This window comes from Hyla sarda, chromosome 1 (assembly GCF_029499605.1).
Source record: "Hyla sarda isolate aHylSar1 chromosome 1, aHylSar1.hap1, whole genome shotgun sequence".
Classification (NCBI taxonomy): Eukaryota; Metazoa; Chordata; class Amphibia; order Anura; family Hylidae; genus Hyla; species Hyla sarda.
Window position 1 is genome coordinate 532,051,506 of NC_079189.1, and position 26,538 is coordinate 532,078,043.

At 42.5% G+C, this 26,538-nt stretch overlaps 2 protein-coding genes across 5 annotated transcripts in view; both read right to left on the reverse strand.

Annotated features, from left to right (window-relative positions):
- Nucleotides 1–3,353: 3,353 nt before the first annotated feature.
- Nucleotides 3,354–26,538, reverse strand: part of FAM169A (family with sequence similarity 169 member A) — an 86,921-nt gene continuing 63,736 nt past the window's right edge. For all 4 annotated transcript variants that reach the window (XM_056540018.1, XM_056540027.1, XM_056540038.1 and 1 more), the window contains exons 12-13: nt 20,682–20,882; nt 3,354–4,040 (exon numbers count right to left, since the gene is read on the reverse strand). In XM_056540018.1, coding sequence (XP_056395993.1) covers nt 3,507–4,040; nt 20,682–20,882 — 735 coding nt within the window. In that variant the 3' untranslated portion in view covers nt 3,354–3,506. The remainder of the gene's footprint in view (nt 4,041–20,681; nt 20,883–26,538) is intronic.
- Nucleotides 15,234–16,079, reverse strand: ROPN1L (rhophilin associated tail protein 1 like). The gene has a single exon (XM_056540094.1). It carries the CDS (start codon nt 15,966–15,968, stop codon nt 15,309–15,311), a length of 660 nt encoding a protein of 219 aa, XP_056396069.1. The 5' UTR covers nt 15,969–16,079; the 3' UTR covers nt 15,234–15,308.

Here is a 26,538-nt window from a genome sequence, read left to right on the forward strand (position 1 = left end):
CACACCTGTGCACGGACCTGCCGCTCCCACCCCCGGCTTCACAACAGAGCAATATCAAGAGGAAAATGTCCAGAATCCAGGTTGAAGTAAAACATGGTATTTCTTTATTGGATAACTTGCTTAAACATGATGATAACTCTGACACGTTTCACGCTTAGTCAGAGTAAGTGACTAAGACTAAGCGCGAAAGTGTGCAACGCATCAGCGTTTTTATCGTGTTTATGCAAGTTATCCAATAAAGAAATGCCCTGTTTTACTTCCACATGGATGCTGGACATTTTCCAATGATATCCCCAGCATTAACAGTCTGTTACCAGGTAAACCTAAATAAAAAATAAGACAAAATAATCGCACCACACCTGTCTAGTTTGTGTGTGGTATTGCAGATTAGTTCCACTGATGTGAATGGAGGCAAGTTGTAATACAACACACAACCTGGGGACAGTTGTGGTGCTCTTTTAAGTAGAAATGTGCTCTGTTTTTCTATTCCTGGATAACCCTTTTGTAAATGTATAACCTAATCATGTAGTTCTTGGCTGCATTAAGTACTGCATATGTACTATAGATCATTCTCCTCCACAATTCTTCAAACTACAGAACTTAAAGGTCAATATGATAACTATACTTACCTACTCCTGATCTGTGGTCCTATTTGTCTGTTATGTTTAATCGGCGGCAGGCTTGGCACAGGGCCTGCTTGAGGTGGGGTCCATTGATATCAGTGGGTAGCTAAATCTGCTACAGCAGATTTGCAGCAGAAAATATGCACGTTAAAACGTACCCTTAGGGTGCATTCACACAGGCGTATTTGTCAGCGGATCCGCTGACAAAGGCCCCTAAAGTGCTGCCTTCTCTGTGCCTGCTAATAGCGGCAATCCTACGCTACCAGCAGACACACTGTGAAGTCCGAGTCACAGTGTATCCGCACATTGCGGCCGCTCCCCCGGCTCCCTGAGCTACACAGAGAGCGGCCGCGATGTGTGCGAGTACACTGCAGGGTAACTCGCACATTGCAGTGTGTCTTCTGGTAGCGGCGGATTGCCGCTATTAGCAGGCACAAAGAGGGCAGCACTTTAGGGGCCTTTGTCAAAATACGCCCGTGTGAATGCACCCTTAGCGTAAGTTCACACAGGCAGATTTTTCATTGCCAAAAATATGCAGCCTCAACTGGGAATGCTGCGGAATTTCCACCACTAGAAACTCCAAGGTTCCCGCCCATGTGAGTGTACCCTTAGGCTTCGTTTCCACTTTGCAGGTTTACAGGAAGGATTTATAATTCTCCCTCATGGATTCACTTCTGGTTTTTGCAGTGGCAATTTTTTTTTTAATATAAATTAACTACCAATTGGAAATCCAGCCTAAGTGTAGGGTCACACTTAACAGATCCACAGATGCGGATCCACCAGTGACCCGACCCATAGTGTGCCTCCAGCTGTTGCACCGCCACCTGGTCTGCACCGCCACTCCAAGCATCTACACAGGGGCATGCGAGTCACCGAGTACAACTGCGCATGTGGCTGCTCGGAGCAGGGCAACAGATGGAGGCACAATATGAGTCAGGTCACTGGCGGATCCGAAGCAAAAAACGCTGTGGATCAGTTAGGTGGGACCCTACCCTAAGGGTATGTTCACATGTGCGTATTTTCTGCTTCGGAGATTCCACTGACGAAAATCTGCTGTGAGTACACGGAAACCCCGCTCCTTTTCAAACTCGCAGAGGGAGATCCGCTGTGAGTTTGAAAAAAATCCGCTCATGTAAACGAGCCCTTTAGGGTACGTTGGAAATCCGCACAAAAATCTCTTGTGTGAACGAGCCCTAAGGGTACGTTCACATGTTTTGTATTTTTGCTGCAGATTTAGCAAAATCTGCAGCAGAAAATACGCATGTGTAAACGCACCCTAAGGGTACGTTCAGATGAGCGGATTTACAGAGTTATTTTATGTTGCGTATCCATCGCTGAAGGACCTCTGGACGCTGCCTTTACTTTCCCCAGGTGAGTTTAAAGGAGCATCACATGCTTGAAACAATCTTATTTTTCCTCAATTTTGAAAGGGTGATAATAATTTTGTCCAGCCCATTTTTGGAGTTTTGTGTGACATTATGTCCAATTTGCTTTTTTTTTCCTCCCTTTTTTGGTTTAGTTCCAATACACAGAAAGGGAATAATTATGTGTATAGCAAAATGTGTTACTGCAATCCTTTTCTGTGAGAAATATTTCAGCGACAGGGTGTTGTGTGGGCTAGCCGGCTGCTCACTGGGCTCATTACTCAGACCAGTGTTTCTCAACCAGGGTGCCTCCAGCTGTTGCAAAACTACAACTCCCAGCATGCCAAAGGCTGTCCGGGCATGCGGGGAGTTGTAGTTTTCCAACAGTTGGAGGCACCCTGGTTGAGAAACACTGACTCAGACTAATACCGTGTGTAATAGGGCCCTAAGGCCTGCACTACAGACTACTGCATTTGGTCAATGTGCAAAGAATGTCAAATTGGGACTTTCAGACAAATCACAGGTACTTATAATTGACCAGTTAGAGGAACTTTAGGGCCGTATATGATACCTGCAAGACAATCACACAAAGTATGGCTTATGTGAAGGTTTATACTGATGATCACTGCAAGTGTAGCTGCTGCAACCTCCAATGGTAGCGACTGGATCAACCAAATATTTCCCTTGTAGTGGGTGTCATGCCAAGTCCACTAGAGTCTGAGATACTGTTTGCAAAAACAATGGTGTCTTGAGAAGTGACCTGAATTCTTACCACCTCTACGATGTCCGTATCTCCTCATAGAGGTGAGGCAACTAATTTAAATGAACTGTCTTTTTGTTTTCTCCCGTGTGACGTAACTGTACTTTGATGTCCTAATAAAGTCCCTCCTCGTTTGCCAAACCAAGGGTGAGTGCTTTTTCGTCTCATTTCTTCGTACACTATATTTTGACTTTGTTTTCTGAAGAATGGCCCCACCCCCCTGTCCCAGCCCTACTAGGACATCCTCATTACACCACTCCTAGAGTTATCCCTAACAACCTACACTCTGGTGCCGAGAGTCACTTTCTCCCTGTCTCTAATTTAAATAAGCACTTGCCTTTCATAAAGACAGAATATATTGGTAATATTTATCAGAGATATAGTATTAAAGTCAGTCATACACAATTTCTGGGAAAAATAATACTCAAAAGTAGCTTTACTTGGTCAATAAACTGGAAAATGTTCCTGTATCACGAACCCTTTCCCAGGCATCCATCATTTAACACTTGTGCTTTTTGTTGGAGTCGGACACATTGGTGCCACTGTGTGTAAAGTAGTAAGAAACATGACTCATGTAAAACACACACAAAACACAAATCGAAAAAATAACATGAACCAGAAAACTTTTAAAAGTGAACAGATACAAATGTCTGTGACCTATGTTGCACAACTTTTATAGAACGTAAAAAAAAAAAATCTAAATTTATCCTGCTTTACAAATATTGTGTGAAGAACATGTAGGTTACATACTACCATCAGCTAAGCTGATAACTTGGCTCTCCTCTTGGGTGGACCTTTGTAGCCCCTGGCCTTCCTGCGCAGACCGCCTCTTCTCTCTGCTATGGGGGTCTCTGTTTCCACCTCTTCTGAACTGCTCTCACCACCTTTCTCTGTAGATTTCTGAGCTGACTGATCGGTCTCCACAGATCCTTCAGATTGTCCAGAAATGCTCCTTTGTCCATCAGATTGGTGCTGCAATGCTACATCCTGAAGTTCAACCACAAGAAGAGGACCTTGCCGGAGAAGAGGCAACGCCTCTGCTGTAACATGAACTGTTGTTTCTTTAAGGGAACCAGTGTCCATGGTAGATGTTTCGTCAGATGTTGGACACTCTTCTGCAGAATTGCCCTCAGTGTAACCGGGAAGACCATTATCTGTTGGGTCCTCACATGGTAGACCTGCTTCAGTGGATGTTGCTGCCATTGTCGCTTTAAATTCCTCATCTTGTATCTCTGTTTCTTCAGTTATCATGTTTTCATGTGAGATTGTCTCTAGATCATCTGGATTAAGGACCTGCAAAGAGTTATACAAAGAAATGTTACAGGGCCAACTCCAGTAAACTTTCCATCTATGCACAAAATCATGCCAAACGACAGGGGTCTGTGTAACTCCCAGAGATGTTAATGCGATCTTACATGTTACCTTTGTGGTACATTGTTCATGCAATTTCCATTAAAGTCGATGGAACTAGTGGAAAATGTGCAAAACAGCCCGCTCAGCAGGTTTAAGCACTGTGTCAGACTTGTATTGGATTAAATCTTTTGTTACAATGTTCCTCCATTTGATAGCAGTTGATTTTTAACATATTTGTAAATCAAATTTACCAAAAATTACTCAGTTCTAGTCTTTGCCACTAAATGTCTTACTTTTCTGCAGTGTGCTTTCCATTGACAGTTGTTAGGCGCAATCTGTCTCAAGTAACAATAACACAGGAAGTTGGGGGCAGTGATTAGTAGCCACACTGTGCATTAAAAAGCCTCTCTCATCTATAACCACCCATAAAGTTCTAGGAAATGTCCCTACTTTTGTATGTGCACATTGCTGCCTCCTGAATGTAATCCTGCTTCCTTTTATTATGCCATTATCATCGGCATTTCAGTGCTAAGTGTAGCCCCTTCCTTGCCGTGCTGCTGCAGTTTAATTTCTGATCACATAGCACTTTGAAAATCCAGTGCATCCATAACCCCTGCTCCCACCCATATGCCATCTGTAGTAGTGTACTGTAAATCATCCTCCAGAACAGTGCCAGTCTGTTTAATTCAGTACACTTGCACTAGCACTATGGCATTGAAAAGCAAAGAGGAGTAGGTGATGTTTTTAAAATTCTTTTTAAACATAAGAAAGGGAACCTGTAAGAAGATTTTACCCTAGATAACTGTTAGCAACATGTTGTTATAAAGGGTAAAGTCAGTGTTTCTACCATACCCCAATGTCCTAAATTGCATCCTTCATAATGCCGAAAATCACTCTTCAGAATGTTCTGTGTCATATGTTAATGACTCCCAAGTAGTCCCCTGGGCGTGCTGAATCTTCAGGTAGTCACAGCTGCTCAGAGCTGTATTCACTTGCATCGAGGGTGCGGGGCTATGACGTCACACGCTCCTGGCGCCGGCTCCAGCGTTTGGAACAGTTTGTTCCAAACACTGAGCAGCGTGATTTATTTTAGGTATACTGACTGCTGATGGTTTTTATTTGTCCCTATATGTTTTTCTAAAGGCTCTGTGCTTCCTGATGGATTAAATTAATTTATTTTGGTGTAATGTGGTCATTTGTGGCCTCTAGGGGTCTTCCTTTTTGGACCAGGCCGCATTCAGTCTCACCACATGCACACAGGGTTTGGCAGGAGACCAAAGTCCAGAAATGCAGGCAGTACATCGGCTATGCACAGCTCTCACTCTCTGTCAATCAAGCAGGCAAGAGCGAGCTCTGTGCACAGCACGCAGGGCACCTTATCTACATGGCCCCTGCCTAACTAAACAAAAATGTTGTTATATTATTTGTGAAAACCCACCAATGTTAACTTGTAGGCAGCACAGCGCAGCACGGCAGGTCCCAGCTCCGAAATTCCTCCTCCCTGTGTAGCACATGCAAAACAGAGAGGAGGAGATTCAGGAGCAGCCTGACATGCCATAGGCTGCCTCATCTATGTGCACTCCTGAGGTGGAGTGCAGCATAGATGAGAGGGCAGAAGTTACACCCAGCAGGGTTTCAGATGATGTTGTGCCTGCCGAGGAACTCCCCCTCCACCTTCTCGGAGCTTAAACAAAGTGAGCAGGCAACAAGGAAAAAATTATGGATTTAACAGACAAAAAACTATTTTTTAAAGCAGGAGAGGTATGAGTAGTTGTCTAATAGGTTAGTGACAGATACTCTTTGAGAGTTTTCCCTAAAAATGTAATTCCTGATAATACAGTAGAAGAAATGTGACATGTATTTTGTTACCTTTGTAATTTAGATTGAATAATCGGACACCTACTGAAAGTTATAAGGTCTGAGCAAAGATAATGGCTCCATACATGTGTCTATGCCGTGCCAGAGCCATCAGTTTCTGCTGCAAACCCTTCATGTGTGAGCCATACAGACTGAACTGAAGATCATTAGCATGGAGCCATGCACTGCATATGACACTGTATAACGCACTGAATTCTCTAATAGTTGACATCAATAATATAGTATGAGCAAAATACATTCTGTATGCCTCTTTGAACATTCATAGTTAAACCCAGAGGCTTAGGCTAAGTTTCGACTTGTTTTTTTTTTTTTTGTGGCGTTTTTTTATGGTGTTTTTTGCCTTTGAGTGGAAATTGCATTTTTGGCCCCTTTGAGTTTTTTTCAAAATTTGTTGGGTACCAAAAAAAGCATGTAGTAGTGATGGAAAAAAATTTACTTAATGAAATTTGTATTTTTTATAACAAAATTTTTATAAATTTTTAATAAAGTGTGTGTGTGTGTTTCACTTAATTTTTTCTCTATTTTTTACATTTTTTAGGTAGTACTACTACTCCCAGCATGGAACAGACTGTTCCATGATGGGAGTAGTACTTGTACTAATAGACATATCGCCCCGGGTGTCAGTCATGACTCCCAATGCGATCGGCCATAATATAGCAGAGATTCGGAGCAGCTCCATAAAGCGCTCGCATCTCTTCTCTGTACTCCGGCCAGTGATGTGAATGGAACATCACTCATTCATATTTTCCGCCCAGAGTGGGGATTGGCCGGATGGTTGCAGCCAATCACCGCTGTCAGGGGGAAATGTGAATGAGTGATGTTATATTCATATCACTGGCCGGAGTACAGAGAAGAGATGCGGAGCGCAGTAGAAAGCTGCTCCATCTCTGCAATAGATATGATGGTTGCAGCGGGTGTCAGGAGTGACATGCGCTGTCATTTGTCCTTAACTGCAGGTACTACTGCTCTCAACATGGAGCACACTCTGCTCCATGCTGGGAGCTGTAGTACCTGCATTAATAGACAGATCGCAGCGAGTGTAACTTCTGACACCTGTTGCGATCTGTCTATTAATGCAGGTACTACAGCTCCCAGCATGAAGCCGAGTGTGCATGTTGGGAGCTGTAGTACCTGCAGTTAAGGAAAGATCACAGCGGATGTCACTCCTGACACCCGCTGTGATCCTCCTGTATCATTTATAGATGCGGCCGGCTGCTCTTCTATGGTCCCCTGCACTGACGTATATATACACATATTCATATTTCCCACAGAGAGTTGTGATTGGCTGGAACCATCTGGCCAATCACAGCTCCCTGCGGGAAATATGAATATGTGTATATATACGTCAGTGCAGGGGACCATAGAAGAGCGGCTGGTCGCATTTATACATTATACAGAAGGATCGCAACCAACCCGAGGCGATCTGTCAATTAGTACAGGTACTACTACTCCCATCATGGAACAGTGTGTTCCATGCTGGGAGTAGTAGTACTACCTAAAAATAAAAAATATTAAAAGTCAAAAACACACACACACACACACTAAATTTTTATTATTGTCGGCTATATTTTTAGTGCCCTGTCTGCACCTATAAATTGATCCCTGTTAAAAAATTAATACAAATTTTGTTATAAAAAAGATACATTTCGATAAATAAAAAATACAATTTTTTCCATCACTACTGTATCTTTTTTTTATTATTATTTTTTTAATGGTACTCTACTAAATTTTATTAAAAAAGGTATTTCCATCACTTTTTTGGATCACTAAAGTCCAAAAAAGAATAAAAAACGCCTGCAAAAACACCAAAGTTAAAACCCACATGGCAGTTTTCTTGGCATTTTTTCAGGGAAAAAAATGCCATAGGCTCAACATGCTGCGACTTTGCAAACCCGCCAAGGAGCTGAAAAACACCAAAAAAGAGTGAAAACCGCCAAAAGGATTAAAAAACACCAAACTGAAAAAATGCAAAGTGGAAAAAAAAATCTTAGTTTTTTCATTGATTTACAGCTAACATCTGTCTGCAGCATTTTTTCCATGAAAAAATGCCATGGGGGCTGTTTTTTTGGGCAAAACGGCAAAAATAAAACCAAGTGGAAACTTAGCCTTATACAGACCCAAGACTGGGTGTACATACAACTAACCCAGATATATAATTCTGTCGGAGATAAAAATGTGTGCTGCAGATAGATGAGCTGTAATTGGTTGCCATCTATTTGAGGCAAAAATCAGACACATTGATAAATCTGGGCCAGTGTTTTATATATATTAATGGACATGGGATAGAAAACAAAAAAAAAAGATATACAGTCATGGCCGTAAATGTTGGCACCCCTGAAATTTTTCAAGAAAATTAAGTATTTCTCACAGAAAATGATTGCAGTAACACGTTTTGCTATACACATGTGTATTCCCTTTGTGTGTATTGGAACTAAACCAGAAAGGGAGGAAAAAAAGCAAATTGGACATAATGTCACAGGGATGTGGAAATCCTATCGCCCGACACCCGGGACAAGTAGTTTTGGGCGCCAGGCAGGAGAATTTTTCATAGATTTAGCCCTGTATCGGGCGAGCAGGGACAGACCGACTTCCCCCTTATTTTTCTTTAATGCCGGTGTGAGGTGCAGGAGCCGATGCAAGTCTGCACCTCACACCGGCGCTCAGGGTGTATGGAGGGGGCGGCGGCGGCCCCCAGCTGATTTAAGTAGCCAGGGTCCGCTGCTAAGAGAACCCACCCCGTGCCCAAGTCTGTCCTCCTTCACACACAGAAATCCTCCCCGTGCAGTGCAGTCTGTCCTCCTCACACATAGCAGTCATTATGGAGGTGAAGGAGCTCTGCACGGACGTCCTCTTCCCCCCCCGCTCTGTGTTTTCCCCATGCAAACTTGCAGCCTCTCCGTGGTAGATGAGGTCCTGTGGAGACAGAGCAGGGGGAGGGGGATGGGGCTGTGTGTGGGGAAGGGAGCTGTGTACCGAGCTGTGTACGTCCTCGCTCTCCCCCTGCTTCTTGTGTAATGTAGTGCGGGGGGGTGTGAAGCTCAGGTGAGGAGGCCGAGTATGCAGGCGGTGGGAAGGGTGGTTGTATATGTATGTAATGTATAATTAGGGGGGGGGGTGTATCAGCGGCGGGTGTATGTATGATGTGTGCATATGTATGGTGTGAGTGTATGTGTGATGTGTGTATATGATGTGTGTATGTGTATGATGTCTGTGTATATACGATGATGTGTGTATGATGTCTGTGTATATATGATGTGTATGATGTCTGTGTATGATGTCTGTGTGTGATGTGTGTATGTGTATGATGTCTGTGTATATGTGTGTGATGTGTGTATGTGTATGATGTCTGTGTATATGTGTGTGATGTGTGTATGTGTATGATGTCTGTGTATATATATGATGTGTGTATGATGTCTGTGTATATATGATGATGTGTGTATGATGTCTGTGTATATATGATGTGTGTATGATGTCTGTGTGTGATGTGTGTATGTCTGTGTATATGTGTGTATGTGTATGATGTGTATGTGTGTGATGTGTATGATGTCTGTGTATATATGTGTGTGATGTGTGTATGTGTATGATGTCTGTGTGTATATATGATGTGTGTATGATGTCTGTGTATATATGATATGTTTATGTAATGTATGATGGGGGCAGCGGCGGGTGTATGTATGATGTGTGTATATGTATGGTGTATATGTATGGTTTGAGTGTATGTGTGATGTGTGTATGATGTCTGTGTATATGTGTGTATGTGTATGTCTGTGTGTATGTGTGTGATGTGTGTATGTGTATGATGTCTGTGTATATGTGTGTGATGTGTGTATGTGTATGATGTCTGAATGTGTGTGATGTGTGTATGATATCTGAGTATATGTGTGTGATGTGTGTATGTGTATGATGTCTGTGTATATGTGTATGTCTGTGTATATCTGTGTGATGTGTATGATGTCTGTGTATATATGTGTGTGATGTGTATGATGTCTGTGTGTATATATGATGTGTGTATGATGTCTGTGTATATATGATATGTGTATGTAATGTATGATGGGGGGCAGCGGCGGGTGTATGTATGATGTGTGTATATGTATGGTTTGAGTGTATGTGTGATGTATGTATGATGTCTGTCTGTGTGATGTGTGTATGATATCTGTCTGTGTGTGATGTGTGTATGTAATGTATAATGTGTATGTGTATATGTAATGTATGATGGGGGGCAGTGGCGGGTGTATGTATGATGTGTGTATATGTATGGTTTGAGTGTATGTGTGATGTGTGTATGATGTCTGTCTGTGTGATGTGTGTATGATATCTGTCTGTGTGTGATGTGTGTATGTAATGTATAATGTGTATGTGTATATGTAATGTATGATGGGGGGCAGTGGCGGGTGTATGTATGATGTGTGTATATGTATGGTTTGAGTGTATGTGTGATGTGTGTATGATGTCTGTCTGTGTGATGTGTGTATGATATCTGTCTGTGTGTGATGTGTGTATGTAATGTATGATGTGTATGTGTATATGTAATGTATGATGGGGGGCAGTGGCGGGTGTATGTATGATGTGTGTATATGTATGGTTTGAGTGTATGTGTGATGTGTGTATGATGTCTGTCTGTGTGATGTGTGTATGATATCTGTCTGTGTGTGATGTGTGTATGTAATGTATGATGTGTATATGTAATGTATGATGGGGGGCAGTGGCGGGTGTATGTATGATGTGTCTGTATGTATGATGTATGTATGTAATGTATAATATGGGGGCAGTGGCCGGTATGTGTGTATGTTTGATATGTGTATGCATGTAGGTTTTGTACAGGGGCGGATTGACAAGTGCTGCTGCCAGTTGTGCTAATTTTTTTTAAATTTATTTTCAGTGGTTTCTGGCCACCCACACTAAATTGCACCCCCAGAATCCCACCCCCTTCATACTCGCCCGACGACCAAGAGCCCCACGGATGCACGCAAACATGCCCCGAACCAAAACTACAACTTCCAGCATGTTGCACCATAACCTAAACTGTAGAACTATAAAGTGTAACATGCTGGGAGTTGTAGTTTTGGTTGGGGTCAGCTGCAGAGCCATAGGCTGCATCAGGGCATGCTGGGTGTTGTAGTTATCTAGTAACTAAATGCAACTTCCAGCATTTTCTGACACAAACTGGAGAAGCAGAACACCCGCCCCCCCGCCCCGTAAAACAGCACTGACTGAAAAATATTGATTCAAATATTTTAAGAAGTGCGTATATCTGTGAATAAGCCCCTTTCCGAATAAAAGTTCCGATAGTAAATGGTTCCGATAAAAACTACAGATCACGGCACATAAGATTACCAAGATTACCCTCGTACATCCCTGTATATGGAAAAATTGGAGTTATAGGGGGTCAGATGGGGGGGGGGCTTGCTTCGGGTGTACAAGGAGCTGGCAACAGCTTTCCCGCCGCCAATATCCTGGCATGCTGCGATCACCGTGGCCGGCTAATGATACCAATAGATCACCGCTGTCAAAGTTGTCAGCAGTGTCTAAAGGAATCTTATATCCATCCCTGGTGGTCTAGTGGGGGGGATCGTACTATTTTGGTTGAAATTATTTCATCTACCAGGACAAGTGGATTTTCTTGAGGGACAAGTAGATTGTGTTCCGCTTTAGTCCCTTGGTCAAGTAGTTATTTTTTTTTTATTTCCACACCCCTGTGTCACATCAAACTCCAAAAATGGGCTGGACAAAATTATTGGCACCCTTTCGAAATTGTGGAATACACACAAAGGGAATAAACATGTGTACAGCAAAACATGTGTTACTGCAATCCTTTTCTGTGAGAAATGCTTCATTTTCTAGAAACATTTCAATGGTGCCAACATTTACGGCCATGACTGTATGTTTTTTTTTTTTCTTCTTTTTTCTTTTTCTATCCCATGTCCATTAATATATATAAAACACTGGCTACATAGTTGCCATTGTGTCTCCTTCCAGTCCACAGCTGCTCGTCTACTCTTCCTGCTTCCGAGATGAGATGTCAGAGCAGGACCTGCCCATTCAGCCAATCACTAGCCACCGTCTTGGCCACTGAATACCTGAGTGGGCAGGACTTGCTCTAACAACCCATCTCAGAAGCAGGACGAAGAGACACAATGGAAACTATGGAGGACCAGCATATGTAAGTATGCCCTTTTTTTTTTTACCCCAGGCCCAGCAATATATATCTAAAAAATGTATACTGGGATACTTCTTTACCCCCTTAAGGACCGGGGGTTTTTCCGTTTTTGCATTTTCGTTTTTTGCTCCTTGCCTTTAAAAAATCATAACCCTTTCAATTTTGCACCTAAAAATCCATATGATGGCTTATTTTTTGCGCCACCAATTCTACTTTGTAATGACGTGAGTCATTTTGCACAAAAATCTACGGTGAAACGGAAAAAAATCATTGTGCGACAAAATTGAAAAAAACAAAACGCCATTTTGTAACTTTTGGGGGCTTCCGTTTCTACGTAGTAAATTTTTCGGTAAAAATGACACCTTATCATTATTCTGTAGGTCCATACGATTAAAATGATACCCTACTTATATAGGTTTGATTTTGTCGGACTTCTGGAAAAAATCATAACTACATGCAGGAAAATTAATACAATTAAAATTGTCATCTTCTGACCCCTATAACTTTTTTATTTTCCGTGTATGGGGCGGTATGAGGGCTCATTTTTTGCGCCGTGATCTGAAGTTTTTTACGGTACCATTTTTGCATTGATAGGACTTATTGATCGCTTTTTATTCATTTTTAAATGATATAAAAAGTGACCAAAAATGCACTATTTTGGACTTTGGAATTTTTTTGCGCGTACGCCATTGACCGAGCGGTTTAATTAATGATATATTTTTATAATTCGGACATTTCCGCACGCGGTGATACCATATATGTTTGTTTTTATTTTTATTTACACTGTGTTTTTTTTTTATTGGAAAAGGGGGGTGATTCAAACTTTTAATAGGGGAGGAGTTAAATGATCTTTATTCACTTTTTTTCACTTTTTTTTTGCAGTGTTATAGGTCCCATAGGGACCTATAACACTGCACACACTGATCTTCATCATTGATCACTGGTTTCTCATAAGAAACCAGTGATCAATGATTCTGCCGCATGACTGCTCATGCCTGGATCTCAGGCACTTAGCAGTCATTCGGCGATTGGACAGCGAGGAGGCAGGTAGGGGCCCTCCCGCTGTCCTGTAAGCTGTTCGGGATGCCGCAATTTCGCCGCGGCTATCCCGAACAGCCCACTGAGTTAACCAGCAGCTTTCACTTTCGGTTTTAGCCGCGCGGCTCAGCTCTGAGCGCGCGGCTAAAGGGTTAACAGCGCACGGCGCCGCGATCGGCGCTGCGCACAATTAGCAGGGGGTCCCGGCTTCACTATGACGCCGGGCCCGCCGTGATATGATGCGGGGTTACCGTGTAACCCCTGCGTTATATCAGGGGAGTAGGACTAAAGACGTACCAGTACGTCCTTGGTCCTTAAGGGGTTAAATCAACAGTGAGGGTGTATTCGCTACTCAAAATATTTCAGAAAATCCAAAAAGTTAGGCTGTTACCAGCTATTAAATCTTGCAGAACTGTTGGTATGTTCAAAGTGAGGAAATTCCACACCTCGCCGAATTTCCTCAGTGAATCTGCACTGTAAAAAATGGCCTGGAATTGGTGCTTTTTCGCACTGAATTTTTCACAGAAATAAATGTTGAAATTCAAAGTCTCATTGATAATGAGCTTTTCTGTGTAAATTCCACCAAAAGAATTGGAATCTCCAGAGTGTGAATGAGCCCTTAAAGGGGTTATCCAGGAAAAAACTTTTATATATATATATATATATATATATATATATATATATATATATATAAATCAACTGGCTCCAGAAAGTTTAAACAGATTTGTTAATTACTTCTATTAAAAAAAAATCTTAATTCTTTCAGTACTTATGAGATGCTGAGGTTGAGTTGTTCTTTTCTGTCTAAGTGCTCTCTGATGACACTTGTCTCGGGAACTGTCCAGGGTAGAAGCAAATCCCCATAGCAAACCTTTTCTACTCTGTGCAGTTCCCGAGACAAGCAGAGATGTCAGCAGAGAGCACTGTTGCCAGACAGAAAAGAACAACTCAACTTCAGCAGCTGATAATTATTGGAAGGATTAAGATTTTTTAATAGAAGTAATTTACAAATCTGTTTACCTTTCTGGAACCAGTTGATATAAAAAAAAAAAAAGTTTTTTTCCTGGAATACCCCTTTAATGTGCTGCCAAAAATATGCACCAGACATATGTAACTGTATGGCTCTATAGCTGGGTAAGTCTATTAATAGGCTAAGTGCTAGCTAAAGAGAGGCATATCTATAGTGTAGGGTCCGTCCCAAATAAGGTCACCTTACTGTGGTGGGATAATACACACTATTTTTTCTATAGCAGTATTGCAATGTGAAACCGGTTACATTACACATATATCTTAGTGCTAATAGTGTGCTGCTGAAATGTTCTTGTTTGTATTTTGTATTTCAGCCACAGCAGTGTACACTTGTATACTTTACATCTATCATAGTTGTGTGAGATGTGACGACCAATGTATTACTAATAATACTACAATAGAATAAAAACACAGGAATTATCCAATGGAAGCAAACTGATCTTCAGCCTCTACGTCAGTGGTCTCCAATCTGTGGATCTCCACATGTTGCAAAACTACAACTCCCAGCATGCCCGTTTTGCAACATCTGGAGGTCCAGAGTTTGGAGACCTCTGCTCTATGCCTTCCCTTCACTCCTCTGCCTCCAATACCTTCCTTACAACATGTTCAGCCCTACAAGTTTTTAGCTGGCATCTTACATGGTACACCAATCACTTCTGATGGTACAAATCACATTTTCATTGTGAAGCACACTATACAGGGCTGCTGGTATGATTTCACGTGACATAGATAACAGCAGCTATATATATATATATATATATATATATATATATATATTCCCAACCTGTGGCTTTACGGCTCTTTCTAAATGACACCTATCATGCCCCTATAATGGGAGATGTAGTTTTTGTAAACAGCTGAATTAGTGTTTCCCAATCAAAGTGCCTCCATCTGTCGCAAAACTACAACTCCCAGCATGCCCGGACAGCCTTCGGCTGTCCGGGCATGCTGGGAGTTGTAGTTTTGCAACAGCGGGAGGCACCCCAGTGTGAAATCACTGATTTGAAGAGTGGCTGACGTTTTGCATCACAGCACATTCAGGGTCATGAAATACTACTAGGATTTTATTTTAAATAACCAAATACAATATTGTATTGATCCCAGTCTTAAGCCAGCGGTGGGCACTGAGGGCCGAGGAAGTTCCTGGGCTGGATCATGCCCCCTTGTTTGCCCGCCTCCTCCTGCAGGGCACCCAGCGCATCTTCTATGGTAGTGTCTGAGATATCTCCATCCATCTGGGCCAGGTATTTGTAGAGGAATAGAAAAGTCTGATATGGGATGCGGGCGGCGCCCCCCTCTGGGTCCTGGGTCAGGATCTCGCAGGCGTACTTCAGGGCTGTGGTGATGCTGCCCCCCAGGGCACTGCAGGCCAGAGCCAGGAACTTCATCCACTCCACCTCTCTGCCCTGATGGTCCAGCTCCAGGATGCTGAGCAGCTGGGCATGGGGCAGGCACAGATCCTTCCACCTCTGCTCCACCTCCTCCACAGGGACGATCACCCGGGAGGCCAGCTGTCTGTGCAGAACCCTCAGCAGCCCGGGGGTCAGCCCAGTGTCCGTCTTCTGGGTGGCCACCGGCATCTCCACCCTCTCCTTCACCGGCAGCGGCTCTCCTCTGGATAAACTGCTGAAGTACGCGGCCGACCACTGCAACACGTCGTGGGGCTGGGTCCGGATGGCGGCCTTGGTGAACTGCTTCAGCAGGTCCGGGAGTTCGGGTGGGATGTTAATCTGCTGAGCGCAGAACATGGTCTCTGGGAGCGGCATGGCTGCACACCGGGACCGGACACCGAGACACAAGCGACGCAAACTGTTGTAACTTAGCGTCCTCCGTTACCAGGTAACCGCTTCCAAGGCAACGCGGTTACGGAACTTGCGTCAGGCACGTAGACCTTGTGAGGAAAACGTGCAGTGATTTTAGCGACACCACATGGCTGAAAGTGGCACTGCAGCTTATATAGAAAATACCAATATTGTGTGATGAATGATATTTATATGTCATGTATGTGTGATAATATATATATATATATATATATGTATTATATCTTATATAGAAAATACCAATATTGTGTGATGAATGATATTTATATGTCATGTATGTGTGATAATATATATATATATATATATATATATGTATTATATCTTATATAGAAAATACCAATATTGTGTGATGAATGATATCTGTGTCATGTATGTGTGATTATATATAATATATATGTATTCTATCTTATATAGAAAATACCAATATTGTGTGATGAATGATATTTATGTGTCATGTATGTGTGATTATATATATATATATATATGTATTCTATCTTATAAAGAAAATACCAATATTGTGTGATGAATGATATGTGTGTCATGTATGTGTGATTATATATAATATATATATGTATTATATCTTATATAGAAAATACCAATATTGTGTGATGACTGATATTTATATGTCATGTATGTGTGATTATGTATTATGTATATGTATTCTATCTTATATAGAAAATACCAATATTGTGTGATGAATGATATTTATGTGTCATGTATGTATGTATGATTATATATAATATATATGTATGATATCTTATATAGATGTTATATATGTATATCTATGTGTCATGTATGTATGTACATATATAATATATGTATGATATCTTATCTAGAAAATACCAATATCATTGTGTAATGAATGATATATATGTGTCATGTATGTGTGATTATATTATATATATATATATATATATCTTATATAGAAGATATCATTATCATTGTGTAATGACTGATATCTATGTGTCATGTATGTGTGATTATTTTATATATATATATATATATATATATATATATATATATATGATATCTTATATAGAAAATACCAATATCATTGTGTAATGACTGATATCTATGTGTCATGTATGTGTGATTATATATATATATATATATATATATATATATATATCTTATATAGAAGATATCATTATCATTGTGTAATGACTGATATCTATGTGTCATGTATGTGTGATTATATATATATATATATATATATATTATATGATATCTTATATAGAAAATACCAATATCATTGTGTAATGAATGATATCTATGTGTCATGTATGTGTGATTATATTATATATATATATTTATATATATATATATATATATATATATATATATATATCTTATATAGAAGATATCATTATCATTGTGTAATGACTGATATCTATGTGTCATGTATGTGTGATTATATATATATATATATATATATATATATATATATATATATATTAGGGATCGACCGATATCGTTTTTTTTAGGGCCGATACCGATAATCGGTGCAGGTTAGGGCCGATAGCCGATAACTTATACCGATATTCCGGTATAAGTTATCGGCTATTTAACCCCCTGCGACACCGTTGCAGATCATTGATTTAAAGCGGGCGCTTTAAATCAATGATCTGCAGTGGCTTTTGCGGGGCCATAGGCCGCCGCCGCCACCACCCGCTTCTCTCCCCCTACCTGTCAGGGTGATCCGGGCCATCCATCCATCGTTCCTGTAGCGTCCGGGGGCGTTCCGGGTGGAGGGTGGTCCGGTCCGGGCTGTCCTTCTTCTCCGGTGGTCATCTTATCCACTCCGGGCAGGCTCCGGCCTAGTACGCTGCATAGACGTCGCTGCGCAGTGACGCCCGTGCACAGTGACGCACCTGACGTCACGGCGTAGCGGCGTCTATGCAGCGTACTAGGCCGGAGCCTGCCCGGAGTGGAGAAGAAGACCATGGGAGAAGAAGGACAGCCCGGACCGGACCACCCTCCACCCGGAATGCCCCCGGACGCTACAGGAACGATGGATGGATGGCCCGGACCACCCCCATTACGGGTAAGTTAAATTTTTTTATTGACTGGGAGGGTGGGGGAGGGGCCCGACCGGTATAGCGGTATGGGAAAAAATCCACACCGGTATACCGCCTAGCATCACGGTGGGGGGTGCGGTGGGTCGGCGGTGCGGTGCGGCGGGTCGAGGGGGGTGGCGGTCGCGGTGCGGTGGGGGCGGTGCGGGGGGGGGGGGGGGGGCATTATCGGCTTATCGGCAAGATAATTGCCGATACCGATAATGCCCAAAATCGTGATTATCGGCCGATAATATCGGCCATACCGATAATCGGTCGATCCCTAATATATATATATATATATATATATATATATATAAATATATATATATATATGATATCTTATATAGAAAATACCAATATCATTGTGTAATTAATTATATCTATGTGTCATGTATATATATATATATTATCTATTTACATCATAATGTAGAAACAGAGCTGGTCTAGTCTTTCAGTCAGTAGTATGACTTGTCTCACTTTACTCACAGTAGAACATTTGTCTCCAAACCGTGGACCTCTAGCTGTTGCAAAACTACAACTTCCAGCAGGCTTTGACAGCTGTTGGCTGTATCGGCATTCTGGAAGGTATAGTTTTGCAACAGCTAGAGGGTCACAGTTTGCAACACTACAACTCCCAGCATACCCGGACAGCCAACGTCTGGGCCTGTTGGGAGTTGCAGTTTTGTGACAGCTGGAGGCACACAGTGGTTGGGAAACACTGAGTTAGAGAATGGCAATGCAGTGGAACTATACAGCGGCAGGTGAATGAAATTCCAGCATTTTAAAATTCATCTGGCGCCACAAAATAATCTTTATACCCCTAGAGGTATTTTGATAATATACAGGGTGGGCCATTCATATGGATATACCTTAATAAAATGGGAATGGTTGGTGATATTAACTTCCTGTTTGTAGGGAGACCTTGGGGGCCATTAAACTGGCCCATGACGACCAATCCACTTTCCAGGAAACTGTTCATCTAGGAATGCTCGGACCTGACACCCATAATGTGGTGAGGCACCATCTTGCTGGAAAAACTCAGGGAACGTGCCAGCTTCAGTGATGAGGCAAACTTTTATGTGAATGGTGAAGTTAACAAACAAAACCACCACTATTGGTCTGACACTTACCCACATTGGATAGATCCCTCCAAGACTGTTGGAACACAAACATTGATGGTATGGTGTGGTATATGGGGTACAAAGATAGTGGGGCCATTCTTCATCAATGGAAACCTCAAGGCCACTGGATATGCGAAATTGCTACATGATGATGTGTTTCCCTCTTTATGCACTGGAGCTGGCACGTTCCGAGTTTTCCCAGCAAGATGGTGCACCACCACATTATGGGTGTCAGGTCCGAGCATTCCTAGATGAACAGTTTCCTGGAAAGGGGATTGGTCGTCATGGGTCAGTTAAATGGCCCCAAAGGTCTCCCGATCTGACCCCCTTAGACTTTTATCTTTGGGGTCATCTGAAGGCAATTGTCTATGCTGTGAAGATACAAGATGTGCAGCACCTGAAACTACGGATACTGGAAGCCTGTGCTAGAATTTCTCCTGCGGTGTATATAGTAGTATATAGCAGTGTATACGGATACTGGAAGCCTGTGCTAGCATTTCTCCTGCGGTGTATATAGTAGTATATAGCAGTGTATATGGATACTGGAAGCCTGTGCTAGCATTTCTCCTGTGGTGTATATAGTAGTATATAGCAGTGTATACGGATACTGGAAGCCTGTGCTAGCATTTCTCCTGCGGTGTTGCTATCAGTGTGTGAAGAGTGGGAGAAGAAGGTTGCATTGACAATCCAACACAATGGGCAGCACATTGAACACATTTTATAAGTGGTCAGAAACTTGTAAATAACTCATGAAAGAATAAAGTTACATTAAAACCAATCACATCATTGTTTTTCTTGTGAAATTCCCAATAAGTTTGATGTGTCACATGACCCTCTTCCTATTGAAAAAACAAAAGTTGGATTCAAAATGACCGACTTCAAAATGGCCGCCATAGTCACCACCCATCTTGAAAAGTTTACCCCCCCTCACATATACTAATGTGCCACAAACAGGAAGTTAATATCACCAACCATTCCCATTTTATTAAAGTGTATCCATATAAATGGCCCACCCTGTACATCAGAAAGTGGTTGCCAATCACCTTCATTCATTGTGGCAGTCATTTGTACTGTCTATCAATACATTTTCTGACTAAATTACATACTAAAAAATACTAAAACAACAATATAGCATGAAGAACAACGCCAGATTTCTACATCTCAAATCTTTTGTAATACTTGTGCATGGACCAATATTTTATCATATTTAGAGATGCATGTCACCTGTCAGGTTGACAAACTGTTTTAATGGAAAATTTCAATAAAAAGTTATTTGAATAAAAACCAAACACCATTCCTAAACTAGACACATCCATGCTATAATGCTGCAGTGTGAACTAAGGCGTACTCATTTCAGCCTCAGTACCCATGGTACATGCACATACTTTTTCCTGCCTACTTTGACACCAGTACCTTGGCCACCACAGTTACCAGCATTATTCTGTTCATATAGTTACTGAAGTACAAGATGTCTTACGTACCTGATCAGGAAATGAGTCTTCAAAGGATTTCTCCAAGTCCATATTAACTGAAACCAGAGTGGTAAGAGACTTTCCATCACTATCCCCTGGTTCTAAATTGGATTCTGTATCTAAAGCTTCTCTTGCTACTTCATGTGCATCTACCAACTGAGGCTCAAAGATTTCCTTGGTGATATCACCATTCACTGGCTCCAATTCCACCTGTGAAAATCCAAATATAAGGGACTATAACTATTACATTTTACTTTATGTATCTTTACTTTTAAACACCTTCTATAAAAAAAAAATAGGGCCATCCAGTCATTTGTCCAGACATGTCAAAAGTTTAGATTGCATCGGGTCTCATTCCTTAAAACTCAAAATAACTATGTGAAATGTGTGGCAGCACTTTCAGTCCCAGCATTCACACATGATAGGGGATAAGTGTCAGGCAGTGGGGAGTCTGACCGCTGGGACCCCTCAAGAATGGGGATTTAAAATGGCACCATGCATGCTGCCTCTCCATACATTGTCTTTCGGGGCACCGGAGATAGCCAAGTAGTGTACCTGGCCATCTCCAGCATTCCCATATATAATGAAGAAAGTGGTTTTGTGACCTGACACGGACCTGGAGATTGCCTTTCGAGATTGCATGGGGGGCCCAATGGTCAGACACCCCCTCCAATGATCTGAAACTTACCACCAATGCTATATATCAGAAATACATGTTTTAACCTGTTAGGGACCAAGGGCGTACAGGTATGCCCTTGCATCCTGGTACTTAACCCCTTTAGGACCAGGCCATTTTATACCTTAAGGACCGGAGCGTTTTTTGCAATTCTGACCACTGTCACTTTAAACATTAATAACTCTGGAATGCTTTTAGTTATCATTCTGATTCCGAGATTGTTTTTTCGTGACATATTCTACTTTAACTTAGTGGTAAAATTTTATGGTAACTTGCATCCTTTCTTGGTGAAAAATCCCAAAATTTGATGAAAAAAATGAAAATTTTGCATGTTTCTAACTTTGAAGCTCTCTGCTTGTAAGGAAAATGGATATTCAAAATATATTTTTTTGGGGTTCACATATACAATATGTCTACTTTATGTTTGCATCATAAAATTTATGAGTTTTTACTTTTGGAAGACACCATAGGGCTTCAAAGTACTGCAGAAATTTTGAAATTTTTCACAAAATTTTCAAACTCACTATTTTTCAGGGACCAGTTCAGTTTTGAAGTGGATTTGAAGGGTCTTCATATTAGAAATACCCCATAAAAGACCCCATTATAAAAACTACACCCCCTAAGTTATTCAAAAAAACATTCAGTAAGTGTATTAACCCTTTAGGTGTTTCACAGGAATAGCAGCAAAGTGAAGGAGAAAATTCTAAATCTTCATTTTTTACACTCGCATGTTCTTGTAGACCCAATTTTTGAATTTTTGCAAGGGGTAAAAAGGAGAAAATTTTTACTTGTATTTGAAACCCAATTTCTCTCGAGTAAGCACATACCTCATATGTCTATGTTAATCGTTCGGCGGGCGCAGTAGAGGGCTCAGAAGGGAAGGAGCGACAAATGGTTTTTGGGGGGCATGCCGCATTTAGGAAGCCCCTATGGTGCCAGGACAGCAAAAAAAAAACACATGGCATACCATTTTGGAAACTAGAACCCTTGGGGAACGTAACAAGGGGTAAAGTGAACCTTAATACCCTATACAGGTGATTCACGACTTTTGCATATGTAAAAAAAATATATATTTTTTTTACCTAAAATGCTTGGTTTCCCAAAAATTTTACATTTTTAAAAAGGGTAATAGCAGAAAATACCCCCCAAAATTTGAAGCCCAATTTCTCCCGATACAGAAAACACCTTGCATGGGGGTGAAAAGTGCTCTGCTGGTGCACTACAGGTCTCAGAAGAGAAGGAGTCACATTTGGCTTTTTGAAAGCAAATTTTGCTCTGGGGGCATGCCGCATTTAGGAAGCCCCTATGGTGCCAGAACAGCAAAAAAAAAAAACACATGGCATACCATTTTGGAAACTAGACCCCTCGGGGAATGTAACAAGGGGTAACGTGAACCTTAATGCCCTACAGGTGTTTCACGACTTTTGCATATGTAAAAAAAAAAAATTTGTTTTACCTAAAATGCTTGTTTTCCCAAAATGTTTACATTTTTAAAAAGGGTAATAGCGGAAAATACCCCCCAAAATTTGAAGCCCAATTTCTCCCGATTCAGAAAACACCCCATATGGGGGTGAAAAGTGCTCTGCTGGCGCACTACAGGTCTCAGAAGAGAAGGAGTAACATTTGGCTTTTTGAAAGCAAATTTTGCTCTGGGGGCATGCCGCATTTAGGAAGCCCCTATGGTGCCAGAACAGCAAAAAAAAAACACATGGCATACCATTTTGGAAACTAGACCCCTCGGGGAACGTAACAAGGGGTAATGTGAACCTTAATACCCTACAGGTGTTTCACGACTTTTGCATATGTAAAAAAATATATATTTTTTTTACCTAAAATGCTTGGTTTCCCAAAATTTTTACAATTTTAAAAAGGGTAATAGCAGAAAATACCCCCCAAAATTTGAAGCCCAATTTCTCCCGATTCAGAAAACACCCCATATGGGGGTGAAAAGTGCTCTGCTGGCGCACTACAGGTCTCAGAAGAGAAGGAGTCACATTTGGCTTTTTGAAAGCGAATTTTTCTCTGGTGGCATGCCGCATTTAGGAAGCCCCTATGGTGCCAGGACAGCAAAAAAAAAACACATGGCATACCATTTTGGAAACTAGACCCCTCGGGGAACGTAACAAGGGGTAATTTGAACCTTAATACCCTACAGGTGTTTCACGACTTTTGCATATGTAAAAAAAAATATATATTTTTTTACCTAAAATGCTTGTTTTCCCAAAAATTTTACATTTTTTAAAAGGGTAATAGCAGAAAATACCCCCCAAAATTTGTTAGGCAATTTCTCCCGAGTACGGCCATACCCCATATGTGGCCCTAAACTGTTGCCTTGAAATACGACAGGGCTCCAAAATGAGAGCGCCATGCGCATTTGAGGCCTAAATTAGGGACTTGCATAGGGGTGGACATAGGGGTATTCTACGCCAGTGATTCCCAAACAGGGTGCCTCCAGCTGTTGTAAAACTCCCAGCATGCCTGGACAGTCAACGGCTATCTGGCAATACTGGGAGTAGTTGTTTTGCAACAGCTGGAGGCTCCGTTTTGGAAACAGTGGCGTACCAGACGTTTTTAATTTTTATTGTTTTTATTGTGTTTTTTACTTTTTATTTTATTTTGTGTTAGTGTAGTGTAGTGTTTTTAGGGTACAGTCGCACGGGCGGGGGTTCACAGTAGTTTCTCACTGGCAGTTTGAGCTACGGCAGAAAATTTGACGCAGCTCAAACTTGCAGCCGGATACTTACTGTAATCCTCCGCCCATGTGAGTGTACCCTGTACGTTCACATTGGGGGGGGGGGGGGGGGGGGGTGGCGGAAATCCAGCTGTTGTAAAACTACAACTCCCAGCATGTACGGTCTATCAGTGCATGCTGGGAGTTGTAGTTTTGCAACCGATGGAGGCTCCGTTTTGGAAACAGTGGCGTACCAGACATTTTTCATTTTTATTGGGGAGGGGGGATGTGTAGGGGTATGTGTATATGTAGTGTTTTTTACTTTTTATTTTATTGTGTGTTAGTGTAGTGTAGTGTTTTTAGGGTACAGTAGCACGGGCGGGGGTTCACAGTAGTTTCTCGCTGGCAGTTTGAGCTGCGGCAGAAATTTTGCCGCACCTCAAACTTGCAGCCGGATACTTACTGTAATCCTCCGCCCATGTGAGTGTACCCTGTACGTTCACATTGGGGGGGGAACATCCAGCTGTTGCAAAACTACAACTCCCAGCATGTACGGTCTATCAGTGCATGCTGGGAGTTGTAGTTTTGCAACAGCTGGAGGCACACTGGTTGTGAAACACCGAGTTTGGTAACAAACTCAGTGTTTTGCAACCAGTGTGCCTTCAGCTGTTGCAAAAGCTACAACCCTCAGCATGTACGGACAGCGGAAGGGCATGCTGGGTGTTGTAGTTATGCAACAGCTGGAGGCATACTACTTTGGCTGGGGATGCTGGGGATTGTAGTTATGCAACAGCTGGAGACACACTGGTTTGCTACTTAACTCAGTGTGCCTTCAGCTGTTGCAAAACTACAACTCTCAGCAGTCACCGACAGCCAACGGGCATGCTGGGAGTTGTAGTTATGCAACCACCAGATGCACCACTACAACTCCCAGCATGCACTTTAGCTGTTTGTGCAAGCTGGGAGTTGTAGTTACACAACAGCTGAAGGTACACTTTTCCATAGAAAGAATGTGCCTCCAGCTGTTGCAAAACTACAAGTCCCAGCATGCCCATAAGGGCATGCTGGGAGTTGTGGTGGTCTGCCTCCTGCTGTTGCATAACTACAGCTCCCAGCATGCCCTTTTTGCATGCTGGGAGCTGTTGCTAAGCAACAGCAGGAGGCTGTCACTCACCTCCAACGATCCTCGCTGCATCAGGTCAGTCCCTCGTCGTCTCCGCCGCCGCCGCTGCTCCTGGGGCCCCGATCCCAACAGGGGCGCCGGGGATCGGGGTCCCCAGCACCCGGGGTGCACGTCCCGCACCCGCTCACGTCCTCCGGAAGAGGGGCGGAGCGGGTTGCGGGAGTGACACCCGCAGCAGGCGCCCTGATTGGTCGGCCGGTAATCCGGCCGACGAATCAGGGCGATCGTGAGGTGGCACCAGTGCCACCTCACCCCTGCTGGCTCTGGCTGTTGGAGACCCGATTGACCCGGAATCCGCCGCAGATCGCTGGACTGAATTGTCCAGCGATCTGCGGCCATCGCCGACATGGGGGGTCATAATGACCCCCCTGGGCGATATGCCCCGATGCCTGCTGAACGATTTCAGCAGGCATCGGGCACCGGCTCCGCTCCAGATGGTTGCGGGGGGCCGGTAAAACACATGACGTTCTAATACGTCATGTGTCCTTAAGGACTCGGAAATGGAGACGTATGAGAACGTCATGTGTCCTTAAGAGGTTAAGGACCAAGGGCGTACCTGTATGCCCTAAATCCTTAAGCGGCTTTGAAGCGAGCGCAGGAGCTAAACTCGCTTTAGAAAAGTGAGTCGCCTATCAGTAGCCAGACACTCACTGCTAATGACAGGCAGCGGCAATTCCGCCACTGCCGGCCATTAACCCTTTAGACGCTGTGATCAAGGACGATTTTTTAATAGACGTAATTTATAAATCTGTTTAACTTTTTGTTTTCCACTGGAGTACCCCTTTAAGGCCAAAATGATCCATGTCCTTAATAATATTATAATATTCCTTTAACATTTACTTTTATTACTAAAATCCTGTTGTTTGCCTAAGGGTAAATTCATATGCTGCAGATTTGATTTCAGACATTTGCATATCGTTTAAGTCAATCCTATAGATCTAAACATAATTGCTTCTGCAGAGTACATCTGGTTTCTGCACGCTCCATTTACATAAATAAGAGTGCTGCAGAAATTTGAGCAACAAATCTGCCAGGTGTGACTTTAACCTAAGACCTAACCTCTTCAGGACGTAGGGTGTATGCATATGCCCTGCATCCCGAGTCATTAAGGACGTAGGGTGTATGCATACGCCCGTAGGAATTCCGGTCCCCGCCGCTAGCCGGTTGGGGACCGGACCGGGATGCCTGCTGAAATCATTCAGTAGGCATCCCGGCACATTGCCAAGGGGGGACCCCCCCCCCCCCCCCATGTCGGCGATAGCAGAAAATCGCATGTTAATTCAAACATGCGATTTTCTGCTATTCTGGGCTGATCGGGTCTCTGGTGACCCGATCG

Excerpts from the sequence above, each read along its gene's own strand:
- ROPN1L (XM_056540094.1), bottom strand. The coding sequence starts at position 15,968 with ATGCCGCTCCCAGAGACCATGTTCTGCGCTCAGCAGATTAACATCCCA.